The sequence below is a fragment of the Python bivittatus genome, unplaced genomic scaffold, assembly GCF_059951505.1.
Source record: "Python bivittatus isolate LINGU-HERP-01145 unplaced genomic scaffold, Pbiv_v1 ctg000040_np1212, whole genome shotgun sequence".
NCBI lineage: Eukaryota > Metazoa > Chordata > Lepidosauria > Squamata > Pythonidae > Python > Python bivittatus.
This window is the reverse complement of record NW_028277032.1, coordinates 3,369,835-3,383,394: the sequence shown is the minus strand read 5'-3', so window position 1 is coordinate 3,383,394 and position 13,560 is coordinate 3,369,835. Positions and strand designations below refer to the sequence as shown.

General features: G+C 48.5%; 1 protein-coding gene across 1 annotated transcript; it reads right to left on the bottom strand.

Moving 5' to 3' along the window:
• Window positions 1–10,034: 10,034 nt before the first annotated feature.
• Window positions 10,035–13,449, bottom strand: NDUFS5 (NADH:ubiquinone oxidoreductase subunit S5). Its single transcript, XM_007437459.3, has 3 exons — window positions 13,314–13,449; window positions 11,013–11,230; window positions 10,035–10,299 (listed from the first exon to the last, which is right to left on the bottom strand). The coding sequence occupies exons 2-3, from the start codon at window positions 11,226–11,228 to the stop codon at window positions 10,213–10,215; spliced, it is 303 nt and encodes a 100-aa protein (XP_007437521.1). The 5' UTR covers window positions 11,229–11,230; window positions 13,314–13,449; the 3' UTR covers window positions 10,035–10,212.
• Between the last annotated feature and the right edge of the window lie 111 nt (window positions 13,450–13,560).

The following is a 13,560-nucleotide window of genomic DNA, read 5'->3' as shown; positions in this document are numbered from 1 at the left end:
TATATGAATATGCTTATGCTTAAACCATATATTTTAAACAAACAGAACTTCTAGCTAAAAGAGCCAGTATTCTCATTTATTCTTCAGTCTCTGAATTACCCAATTACTTTTTTCTGTATTTTCTTATCTCATTCCCACCCATCCATTCAAGTCACCTAACAGAACCATTTTTCCCATGGATTCATTCAGAAGGTTGCATAATTTTCACTGATCATTGACTGAATAAACATTACTGGTACGAGTTACATCATTTTCCCCAAAACCCATTTCTGGTCCTACCATTATCACCTGGAGCCTAACATGTACGTAACTCACCACCTCTGAATTCCTACATTCATCTACACCCACAACTTAGAAGACACCATTTCATACTTTCTATTTAGCTGTTTCATTCATAATTAAACCTATATCTTCGTTTCCCTACATGTATTCATCAGCTCCACAAAATCAGACCTCCTTCAGATCTACTACATCTTTCCCCTTTTTCTTAGTTTCATATACATGCACACCCTATTTTTCTTTCCTTCACTTCATTTATTAATTCATGCCCTTACCATTTACTCATTAAATTCCAAATGCCATGGTCTCTACCCTATGGACTCATTGATATTGATCTCCTCATGGTTTTGGTCAGCTCAGGTTCTCACATGATACTTTTTAGCATTTTTAATAAAATAGGGATGTTATAAACTAGGTAATCACCCTTAGTTGCATCACATGCAGCTTTCCCTGCTAATGGTCAGGATAATTCTGGTCAGTTTACACATGTTTTGACCAGGATGCCATAAGCACAACCAAGGCCCAGTTTTGCTCTGTAACATTTTCATGCAACCTTACACGTAATCCAGAGGCTGCCTTGCATAGCAAAAATCTGTTAGTTAAGTAAGGATCCAGGAGAAGTGCTACTTGGCATGCAACCTGAAATGTATGTTTAGCTTCAGAAGACTCAAGGGAGATGTGAGAGCAGTCTTCCAGCACATGAAGGGATGTCATAGGGAAGAGGGGTGGATATATCCCCATAGCATCTGAGGGTAGGACAAGAGCCTTCCAATGGGTGGAAGCTTGGCAGAGAGGGATCCAAATCCAAAATAGAAAGGAATTCCCCAACCCTGAGAGGTAGGAAGCAGTGCAACAGCCTGCTACCTGAAGTGAAGGGTGTCCTATCATTGGAAGCTTTCAAGAAAAGGTTGGACAACCATTTGTCCAGGATGGTATGAAGTTTTTTGTACAGGGCAGGGGTTGGACTAGAAGACTTTCAAGGTCCTTTTCAACTTGAGGATTCAGTGATTGAATGTAGAGCAGAAAGATCAAGAAAGGAATTGGAAGGGCAGAATCTTGTCCATTTTGGTGATGGCCATCTTGGAATAAAGGAGTCCTTTCTTATATTACTTGTCAACCAGACAGCTTGTTCTAACAGCTAGTTCAGCCTTCCCTAGGCTACTTCCAAAGGGGCAGATGGCACTTCCTATTATCCCCAGCTGTGGTACTTGTGGACTAGAGAACTGGAGATTTTGGACCAGGGAGACTTGGGCAATCTTCAAATATAAAAGAAAGAAAATTTAGGATATATTTGAGGACACACATTGGCTGTATTCATGCAACAGGCGTACCCAGGTGACTTTAAAAAAAATAGCTGTATTCACACAACATGCTAAGCACCGCTTGTGTTAACCATGGTTACCTTGGCATGTGGAGGCAGCCCCTTTGGTTAGTGTGTGGTTGATTGTAGGATGTGAACTTGGGACACAAGTTAGCAAGCAGGTTGAGCCTGTGAGTCCTGCAGTCATGCCTGGCCCTGGTCCCAACCCAAGATATTTAACATTCAGCAAATCCAGGAACACTCCAGAGTTGTTAACAGGATATTTCTAAAAAATACAGTATAAACTTTTGTATTTATTCAATTAACAGACCACAGAACGTTTCTTTTGTTAAGAATGCTTTTTCCCAAAGTTTGGGTCTTGGCTGTGCCATCTTTTAAAAAATCATATATATTAAAAGAAAAAATACTTATATTTGCAATTGTTCTTTATTTGTGTGCCCAGACCAACACCAACACTTTTGGGGCTTTGCTTTTCTTCCCCATTTTTTGGAAACTTTGAGTTGGTCTAATAAAAATCTTGTGGATTTTGGAATTTTTCTTACAGCCAGTAAGTGGGGTGTTGCCAGGTTCTCCCAGAGGAACATCTGTCTATTTCAGTGTTTCTCAACCTTAACAACTGCATGCTGGCTGGGGAATTCTGGGAGTTGAAGTCCACACTTCTTAAAGTTGCTGAGGTTGAGAAGCACCGGTCTATTCCGTCCCCTGCTCTTCTTCACCAACTGAAACTAGCCCCCCAGCGGCACTACCCTTGACTGCTGCATTCCCCAGGGCGATGCCTCCAGATGTGCTGGACAGCGGGTCCCATCCCTGCCAGCCGTGCCAGCATTGGCTGTGATAGCTGTCAGTGATGGCACTCCGGAACAACCAGAAGGCACCATTTGGGAAGCAGCGTTTGCCTTTGCATCAGGCCGAGGATTTCAGCTCAGCGCAGAACTTACTGATTTGCCACGTCTGCTCACCATTTACATTTCAGATTGCTCTAAAGAAGCAAAAGCGTTTCAAGATATTTAAATGTTTCCTCTGACAACTTGATGATGCTTGATTGGATGGCTCAGGCCAGAAATGATACTAGCACAAGAGATGGTTTTGCTTTGCTTAAAATGTACTTTGTCTTATTCTCGCCTCCTCTTTTGAATGCAGCTGTTTCCTCACTTTCTGTTCTTGCAAACTAGCAATTATCACAGCAGTATCAGGCTTGGAAAGTAGCCCCACTGAACCTCTCTTTGCAATTATATTTCAATCACTTGTTCCAAACCGGCTTCAAAACCTTTGCAGCAAATGATACAGCACAGAGATTATATGTCCAGGCATCCATTTCTCAAGGCGAGTGGGACACCACCCTCTTGGCTCAAAAACGCCTCTTGATCCTGGAGGTTGGAACTGAAGTTTGTTTATTTACCAAAATTGTACGCCACTAATTTCAGACTCACGGTGGCCACACTGTGGCATGGGAAGTGGACCCTGCGCGTTCACCTTTTTTCTTCTGCTCTTCTGTAGGTTAGGTCGCCTCTTCGTTTCTTGGGGCTTCATTGCTCCTTCATTACAGGAACTGGGAGCTCACATGGTTTGCACAAAACCAAACCTCGGACACAGTTTTCAGGAGAAGCACCCAGCAGATTTGGGCCAATGGTTATTTACATCATGTACCAACTGCGCCAACCATCAGCAGGCTGCTTGCTTCTCTTTCCCTGTGGGACTCTGATGTCTTTCTCCACAGCTGCTCTTGGTCCCCACTTCCCCCCTCCCAAACACTTTGCATCTTTTTAATCCTCTTTGGGGCACCAAGTCTCTCTGACAAAGCAGGCTACTTGCACTGACAAACAAAAGGGGGGGGGGGGTCTGGTGGTTGTCTTAGGTGACATTGGCAAGAGAGTTGACAATCCTAATTTATAGACAGGACCCATAGAATTATCTGAATTTGATCATTTTCGACAACATCACTCTTGCAAAGATACCCTTTAAAGCATGTGGGCAATCCTTGTTGGAATCTGAGAGGTGACCAAATAAGATTTGATGAGAAACAGGAGGAGTGATGGCACCAATCCCTTTTGCAGCCACAACAAAGAAAGATATGCTAAACACACTGAGCATTGGAAACATGCTCATGAGATTGGATAGAGTGGTTCAACATCTAAGAACAGATTCAGAGTTTGTTTCCAAATTCAAACCTGCAAAACAAGACTTTGGGAACTATAGCATTGAGAAAAGAGGCCTGAGGAACACTAGATGATACCCTTCATATGGATGAGGGATTGTTGCAGAGAAGAGAGCAAAAGATTGGTCTGCCAATCTCTTGGGGGTGTCTTAGCTCAACATGCTTAAATTAACTGCTACTTGTAGAAACTGGTGCAAAATCACCAATTTCCTCCACCTTCCTTCCTCAGAAGGCTTTTCACAGCTCTGTTGGGCATCCGTGTGATGCTTGCAACTGTGCCACTCAAGAGCTGACCTTCCCCTTCTGTTGGGGGTCTTCTGTTCGGCCAGCCCCTGTAGGGGAAAAGACATCTCTGATGTCTTTGAACCAGGGCAGGCAGACACAAGATCAACATCTTGATGCAACTGGACTCTTCTATGTCACAAGAGTGAATCTACCCAGGACTGAGCAGGCAGGAGGCCCCTTGCTGAAGAGAAGAAATTCCAAGGGACATACATGATGGGAGAATTATCATTCACTGGGGGAATGGAACAAGGGAGTGATGGACTCTCACAGCAGCATCTTAACTGCAAGCACAGCTCCTAGTTTGCCATTTCTGAGACATTCAAATATAGAAGTGGGGGGGGGGACTGTGGGCTGGATCATGTCCAAAGAAAGCACAAATCTACTTCACAGCACATATTCTGCAGGCAAAAAAGACAACTCATGACAAACACATGTTCCTTCTACAGCCATCTTGGAGCCCAGTCACAGCAGATTTCTGTAGCCCTGAGGGAAACCAGGGTTGCAGTAACTGGGAAAGGGTGGCAAGAAGTCACCCCAGTTCTTGCTGGGCCATCACACCTCTTTAGCCACAGTCTGAACTTGATTCTTGTGAATCCATTGTCTTTCCCAGAGAAATCAATCCTCTCCATCCGTGGCCTTCTTCCTGCCACCTCTCTCAGCACCTTCCTTCAACATCCTGGCCTGAGTTGGAAGCATTTATACCGCCCAACCACATCAGGAGGTACTTCTAGGGCAGAGCCATGCTGGAGACCTGCTAGGACACCCTGCAGATTCCAGCATCCTCTTCCCACCATAAGAGGGGCCCCAAATCCTTGGCTGCATTTCCAAGAGTGCTTTGATCTTGTAGGCATCCTTGGAAAACAAAAATGGCAGGTGGCTCCAACTCTGGGCTGTTTGGCAAGGGGCCCATCTGCTCATAGAAAGGGCCACTTGAAGTGATGGGCAGTGTTTTGGAGGCCTAGAGGTGAGAAAACATGGATCAATCTCACTAACTGTTTTCAGGGACAGATGGGAGTCATTTTGTGCTGACGGCATAGGCAACCTTATCACCCAATTTTAGGTATGTCCCTGTCATACCTAAGACAGGGCCTGTCCAATTGGGCCACCTCAGGTGACCGATGGACCCAGCTGATTTCCAGAGGGAGCTTGAGGCTTTCCCTGAGTATCTGGTGGGCAGCTTGGCTGAAGTAGGCGGGTGACCGAGGCATTGGACCCCGTTGCCCCTATATGGCCGCTCCTAATGCGCCAATCACGGAGTACACCTTGGTCTACCAAGGAGTTCCAGGAGATGAAACACCAGAAGAGATGCCTTGGAGAAAGACCTGAAGCAAGTTTGATCGAACACAGGTAAGAGCCCATATTTGGGATGATCTCATGGCGATAAGGGCAGCAAAATGTCAATATTTCTCGGCCCTTATTGCATCCACCAATAGCCACACCGTGGCCCTATTTAGGGTGATTGCTCCCTGTTGGGGAGGGACTGGTCCCAGGAACATCTACAGGGCTGCAGTGAGGAACATTCATGCAATTTGGTGGAGACAATTGCTTGAATTCCCTTGGAGCTGGGCAGGTCCAGGTGAGCTACTCGGGCACAGTCTTGTGATGTGATCTGGATTGAGTTTGATTCTGTTATTCCCAATGCAGTGGACAAGATCCTCTGAACTGTGGGTTCAACCACCTGTGTGTTAGATCCAGGCCCCTCCTGGGTTGTCAAGGTGCACTTGTTGTTGACCTTTGATGGATCTGGAATGGGGTGGTGCATTCATCCTTGTAGTTATTGAGCTCTCAGTGTTTTTTAATACCATTGATCACAGTGTCCTTCTAAACTGGGTTTTGGGGTGGGTGGCACCGTACTAGGATGGTTCTCCTTTCTTGGTGACCAATTCCAGTCAGTTGGTTGGGCGGAGAGGTCGCACCCTCAGTCCCTCATCCGTGGGTGCCTCAGGGCTCAATGCTCTCTCCCCTCCTGTTTAACATCTCCGTGAAACTGTTGAGGGAGATCATAGGTCAGATCAGGATCCGGTATCATCAATTTGCTGATGACACCCAGTTGTACATCTTCATCCCATGCTAGCCAAGTTATGTTGTCAATGTCTTGTCCTAGCGCCTGGAGGCTGTGCCGGTCTGGATAGGGAGAAACAGACTCAGGCCTGATCCCAACAAGACCAAGTGGTTGCGGATTTTGCTCGCTCCCCCCAAATTTGGGGACTTTCCATTTTTAGTCTTGGATGGAATTGCCCTTCAGTACTTGAGGCTGGTGTGCAATTTAGGGGCCCTCCTGGACTCACAGCTATTGCCCAAGAGCAGGTGGCAGCTGTGGCCAGGAGGACCTTTGCACAGATTCACCTTGTGTGCCACTTCTGCCCTTTTCTCAACCGGGAGGTGCTTCAGATGGCCACTCATGCTCTAGTCACCTCACAGTTGGACTACTGCAATGTGCTGTACACGGGGCTGCCCTTGAGGACCACCTGGAAGCCACGGCTGGTTCAAAATGCAGTGGTGCAGGCAGTAATGGGCACTTCTTGCTACATCCACGTCGTGGCTGCTTTGAGAGCTGCATTGGTTGCTAGTGAGCTTCTGGGTGCAGTGCAAGGTGCTGTCATCGTGTATAAAGCCCTGTGTGGCATAGAGCCTGGTTATTTGAGGGAGCACCTGTTCCCAGTTCCTTCTGCCCGTCTGGTATGTTTGGGCAGAGTGGGTGCGCTCCAGGTCCCTCCAGTTAGTCATCTTGCGGTACCAAGGAAGTGTGCTCTTCTCTCAGGGCACCCGCCCTCTGGAACAGCATCTGCCTGCACATAGATTTGGCTCCCACCCTTCAGATGTTGGGGAAGACTCTTAAGACCTGGCTGCATTCCTAGGATTGGTGTAGGGTGCTTGCAGAGGCCCTGCTGAATCTTTTTCTGAATCTTATTGATGTAGTTTTCGTCAGGCAGCCGCAAAATTCAGTAAGTAAATAAAGTGCGTTCACCTTAATCCTATCGCAGCAGTCTCTTCTGGAAACTCTCCATTTGAGTTCTCCTAGCTGGTCTGCATGCTGACTTGTAAGCACTGCCAGACCATCAGCAATAGCGCACCCCCACCCACCAAAAGCTGGCCTTGAATATGAATGGTGCAGCAAACACAAAGCAGATGGGCTACTCCAACTGCGCACTTTGACCCACCTCCCAGCGGCGCTACCAACACTGGCCCCACAGGGTGCAGCTGTGGGAGGTTGGCTGGGTGCTTCCCCTGGGCGGCTGGAGAATAGTCTAAGCAAGGACTGTTTGCTACTTGCCGGAGCAGGTGTAGAGCGCTCGTTCCTGGCCCGGTTCAGAGGGCCGAGCCCCCTGCTCAAGGTCTGGGCCACAGACCCACCTGCCAGCCCACCAGAGCCATTTCCTCTGGGAACACACTTTGAAAATTAGCTTGGCAGAGCCAGTGGCACACCAGGCTCCAGAAAGGCCCAGGTACGTAGTGATCCAATGATTCAGGTATCAGAGGGCATCTCTCATACGAAAATACACCAACGCTTTATTTGGCATTCCCTTTTTCCTATGGCGTTTCATACCCCTCCTGGATCTTGGAAATGGGATATGCAGTTTTTTTAAAAAACCAACCAAATCACATATCGCATTCTTAATGAGAAAAACCACTTGCACAGATGAAGGAGCTCTGCCTTCTTTGCCACTCCCCACCCCTCCCCTTGGATCACAGAAAAGGCTGAGAACCACCATAGTCATTTAAACCTCTGAGCCTGGCACTGGAGAACCTCCCCTCTAGTGCAGCCTCCCTGCCAAGGAAACACAGAGCACCCGCTTGGTGCCCAAGAGCCCTACCAGTTCCCCTGGGGCAGGAAGTTGTGAGGCACGGTCATCCAGACCTCCAGCCTCCCCTTTTCTTTGGGAGCCTCTGCAGAGGAGAGCCTGTCCTCCCAGAGCAAGCGCTCGGTTCGAGCCGTGTAGGGTGTGCATGCCACGGAGCACCGTCTAAGGGGGCCCCAAGTCCAGTGGCAGAGCTCTGGGGAAGGAGCCCTTGCGAGAAGTCTCCTCCCCCCACCCCAGCACTGCTCAATGCACTTGCCAGCTTAGCTGCTAAAACTGTCCACCTGAGCCTTTATCATCTTCGATGCTGCTTTGCTATTTGTCCTCAGAGAGAGGGAGCAGGCGAGATCCCTTCTCCCCTCCCCTCCAGATGGAGACATCCAGGCTTGTGGAAGAGCAGCACAGCGAGCCGCAGCTTCAGATCAAAAGTGCAGGCAGGCGTCCAAATCTTTAGGGCCTGGCTCTGGGCAACCCTGCCATCCTACGATCAAGGATGCCAATGAAGCAGATTGACTTCCCCTCCCTTCTTGTGCACAATTTACTTGTGTGACGGGACCTGACAGGAAGAGCTGCTTCTCTCTCACCCAAACTCCAAATATTCAGCCGCCCCCCAAGTACCCCCTGCCTTTGATCAAACCCTGCAGCCATCAGAGGGCCCAAAAGCTGCGCTGTGTGGGCCTCGCTAGACCCAGGTCTGCTTTCCATCCTGAAGCAGAAGCGCTCCCTTTATCCAAACGGCCCAGTCAACACCTTCCCTGGTGAGAACCACCCGGAACTTGTTCATTGAAGGGCCAGTATTGGGCTGGGCAGCCCAGGCGGCTGCTGCCTCTCCAGCCAAGGATCCCGAAGTTGCGGGCGTTTGCATCATATCACGGTCTCTGCAAAAGGAACAGTCCTACCGGAATCTTCTTTTGCTCATCAATGAGCCTATTCCTACAAGTAGCTACCGCATTCCCAATTGCAAAGCAAGGATGGGCATCATTTTCTGGATCAAGGGCTGCATCTGCTTCCGAAGGGAAGTGCCAAGGGCAAGCAAGGGGCTGAAATCCATCCATGCTAATTTCTGTAAGGAAGGAGACCCCCCACGCCACTTTCATACCTCTAAAAACCTTCTTCATCGCCTCTATGAGTTGCAAGCAGCAGCAGTATATGCATTTAATAAAATACATTTTTTTAAAATATTAAAACTTCTTCCCTTTTTAAATTGCTCCAATTTGCATGCATCAATGTGATTGTTGCTGGCTGATCAGAGTTGATTAGAATCCACAACTGGAGTTTGGAAGGAAGTCACAGGCCTCGCAGTGAGAATCAGCAAGAGGGAAAATGTTAGAAAATAAGCACACGTTGCGGGGCGGGGGGGAGAGATGCTGAGGCTGCTCAGTTTGGGGAGGCTGCGTGCAGCCCAAGAATGATGTTCCTTCGTTCCACTGCAGCCCTTGGTCTCTGGAAACCCAACGATCCAGAGAGAGAACGGAAAGCACTGGTTCTGCCAACAGCCATAAGGAAAAAGTGCAAAGGAAGGACTGCAAATGCTGAAGGAACAACACATCAATATAGTGTTGTAGTGGTATTTGGCTGACAAAATGTGAATTAGCTCAACCTAAGCTAGGAGGGAGGAAGATTAAGACAGGGAGACGTAAGAGAGATGGCAACATGAAAGCAGGATCAATTAGGGAAAAAGTCTAAGTGGCACTAGCCAGCAGGGGGCAAAACACCTATTTACTGTGCAAGAGAACTTCCCAAGCCTGCAGTGTTTGACTGGCACCTAAAAGTCTGCCCCCTCTCCCTGCCGTCGTGCCAAACATGAAAGGGAAGAGGACAGAGGTAGGCCGCTGGATTGAGGGGCAAGAGATTGAGAGATCAGGCTGGGGGGCAAAGACATAAAAAGTGTAGCCCAGGGACTGAAGGGCTGGGCTGGAAACAGGGAAAACCCCATTTCAAATCCTCCACTGCTGCACGGCTCTGAGTCACAGTCACTCAGCTTAATGTGGGGCAGGGGCAGGGGAGAGAGTGGGAACATGACCCTGAACTCATGAACAAACAGAGCAGCTTACCCAAGCCATAAGAAAAAAACAACCACCGCAGCATCATTTACACGCTGCAGCCCAATTTTCTTCTAATAGCCTAAATTCTTCTTGCAAACAGCTATTTATACTTTTGACATCATGCAGGTAGAGCATCTCGACCAGCAACATTCCAGACCCCAAAGAAGAATTTTATTCATGGGCTGGGCTAGAAACAAAAAGAGAAATTAAAAGGTTCCACCTAAACCATTCTTTAACAATATACCAGGGACAGAGCTCTTCGGCTCCTGGAGAGCAAGGGCTGCGTTCTCCTTGAGGATCAGCAGCCTCAGTTCCGTGGCTGACCTCTCACTTGTCATGCCAATCAGATGGCGTGTATTTCCCCTCCTTAATCATGACCTCCCTCTGCTTCAAGATGGCTCGCATACGCTGCATCTGCGAAGGGAAAGGAGCAGAAAAGACGGGTGAGACCGCTTTCCGAATTAAGCCTACAGCCAGAAGTGGGAACACGTGCAAAAATCACTGTTCCCATCACAAAAGAACTCTGGTTCCTTTTCAGATCATATAAATCTTTCGTCTTTCACAGAGGAACTCAACTTTGCGGCAATTTAATACCACCTCCCAAACAGAAACTAACAATCTTTTTTATTATCAGAGGCACACACATTGCTAATATTGGTAATAATAGTTATTATTACGGCCTTGGCAGTTGCAAAGGATATGCCCAGCAATGTCATCAGGAAGAATCTAATTCTAATTTCCTGTATCTAGCCTTGCTCACCATCTCCCATTGGTGACTCAAGATCACACACAGGCCTGGTTGCGCTTTGCCCTGAGCTAAACTTTTGAAGGGACTGTTTCTTAGACAAACTATAATTTGTTTGGGTCGCACAATATGCTAAAATATAGTTTTACCAATTGCAGTTGCTATATACACTAATACTCAAAGTTCAAATCACTCCCCCTTTGACTTAGCACAATGAGTGAACAGTTCCCTAACTTAAAAGTAGACCCCAGTAACATGAATGCCTGGGAAAAGAACTATCTCATATTTATTTCCCCCTGCCCGCACCAGCAAGTTGTATTCCCTGAGAACGACTGCAAGAACTTCCAACAGGAGTTCAGCATTCCAGCCATTCCCATCTCACCATTTTGCGCCTGGTCATGCACTCCTCCAGGTCTTCAGACTCCAGCCTGCACTCCTCCTTGGCACGTGTCAACCCAATGCCTGCCGAACACTCCAGCCACTCCTTCTCAAACGTGTGGCACAGGCTGGCCTGCTGGAAGGGCTGCTTGCTACTCAGGCGGAGCATCCATCTGTCTAGGTTAAATCCCAACTGGTTTTGGAGATCAAGAACTGGCATGGCTGAAAGGCGGAAGAGAAAGGTAAGGGGCAAGATGAGTGACTGAAGGAATTAAGTCCCTGGCCAGGAACACAGGATGGGCTGGAGTGGGAGGGAGCCTCTGGGGTGGAAGCGCTTGACCAAGGAACAGAAGGGGAGGATTTCAAGGGCAAAAAGCCTCATTTGCATGTGCAAAGACAGGAATCAATCATCTTAGGCACTGGAGGAATAAAAATCTACTTTCTCACAATTTTATTTACTCCACTCCAAACATTAAAAATCCTGCTCACGAGTTCTAATGTCTGCTCATGACAGCTTATATCCAGATAAAATCATGCCAGCTGTTGATAACTTGAATAAAGTACAAGTATACATCTACATTACACAAATATACCAAATGCTGCACTGATTATATGCCACCAACTCAGTGTCGACTCTAAGCAATCAGATAGATACTTTTCTCCACTGTGATCTGTCCCTAACCTGGTCCTTTAGGTCTTCCAATGGTGCACTCATCATGGCTGTACCTGAGTCCATCCACCTTGCTGCTAGTCATCCTCCTTCTCTTTCTTTCCACCTTTCCCAGCATTAAAGCTTTCCAGAGAGCTAGGTCTTTCAAAGTAGGTGTCCAAAGTCAGGTAATTTGAGTCCAAGTTGTCCAAAATTGGATAACTGGATATGGCCAATTATTCAAATAATAATTGGATGTGCCCAATTATCTAAATGTGTCCAAAGTTGGATAATTTGACCCTGATCATTTGTGCCTTGAGTAAGACCTCTGGTTGATTGTTCTGTGATCCATTTCTTGGCTATCCATGGTATTCTCAGGAATCTTCTCCAACACCAAAGTTCAAAAGCATAAGAAAGCATCTTTCTTGCTTCTTCAAACTTTCGCATCCTAGAGGGTCACAGAGAAAACCATTGCCTGCACAGTTCTGGTCTTTGTAGGCACAGGGTCATCCCAGCACCTGAATCTCTTTTCCAAGGCCTTCACGGCTGCTCCACCTGGCTGCTCCGTGGCCTATTTTTTGACTGCCTGTTCCTTTACTGTTGATGGTTGATTTAGAGGCAGACGTTCTCCACCACTTCCATATCTTCATTGCCAATTCTAAGGCTGCTTGTTCTTACCTGTTGTCATTAGTTTGTTCTTCTTTATATTTAATTTTAGTCCCATTTTTTTCACTTTGTTCCTTAACTTTTATTAGTAGAGCTTGCAGATCCTCTGCGTTTTCAGCTATCAGGGCAGTGGCATCAGCATTTGTTGTTGTTGTTCAGTCGTTAAGTCGTGTCCGACTCTTCGTGACCCCATGAACCATATTGCGCCAGGCCTTCCTGTCCTTCACTGCCTCCCTGAGTTTGCTCAGTTTCATGCTCATTGCTTCAGTGATGCTCTCTAACCATCTCATCCTCTGCCGTCCTCTTCTCCTTTTGCCTTCCATCTTTCCCAGCATCAGGGTCTTTTCCAAAGAGTCCTCTCTTCGCATTAGGCGACCAAAGTCTCTGAGCTTGAGCTTCAGTATCGATCCTCCCTGCATCAGCACAGCGCAGGTTATTCATCTTCCTTCCTCCAGGCTCCTCTTCCTCCAATCCAGCTTCCTTTGATATGATATTCAGCATAAACACGGAACCAACAAGGGGAGAGGATTCAGCCCCGGCACAGCTGTGGCATTATTCAAGCAAGTCGAGTCTGCTCTAAGAACAGGCAGAGGCCTCGTTTCTTCCGGAGGGTCCATTTTCACCCCAAAAGCTGTGGGGGGGCAACCCAAACACACCCCTTCCCTCGCTCGCACACGCGCTCCCCATGGACGAGGGCGGAAGGGCCCGGCCGGCGCCGCCCCAAGGACGCACCCCCTCGTCCCCCCTTTCCGAGCTGTTTCCCGGAGGCTGGCACGAGCCCCCTTCGGCCCCATGCACGGGGGGGCTGGAAAGGGGAGCCCCTCCCTCGCAGCGCCCGCGCGCCCAGTGACTCGCACTACCACTCCCATCACACACTGGCGCAGCCCCGGCCGGGAGTGATGGGGGCTGCAGCCCAACCCACCGGGCGGGGGGGCGCCGCGCGGAAACAGCCCCCCGCCGCGCGGACCCGGGGTCGCCGGCGCCCCGCACCTTTCCTCAGGCAGCGGCGCCGGGACCTTCCTCAGCCGCCTCTCGCCGCCGTCCTTGCGGGTCTTTTACGACACCGCGGCCGTCGCGCGAAGCTCGCGCTTTCACGACACTCGCGCCGAAGGGGGCGGGGCCGTGCACCGCGCGCGCGCCGTAGAGGGGCGACAGGGCAGAGGGGCTCATCCCTTCGTTCTGACAGGCAACTTCCGGGGCCCATGGGAGCATCCATTTTCCCATGCCAGGGTGCGGA

Excerpts from the sequence above, each read along its gene's own strand:
- NDUFS5 (XM_007437459.3), bottom strand. The coding sequence starts at position 11,228 with ATGCCAGTTCTTGATCTCCAAAACCAGTTGGGATTTAACCTAGACAGA. Across the intron at positions 10,300-11,012 it reads GCATGACCAGGCGCAAAATG|ATGCAGCGTATGCGAGCCAT; the intron begins GTGAGATGGGAA and ends TTCCCTTCGCAG.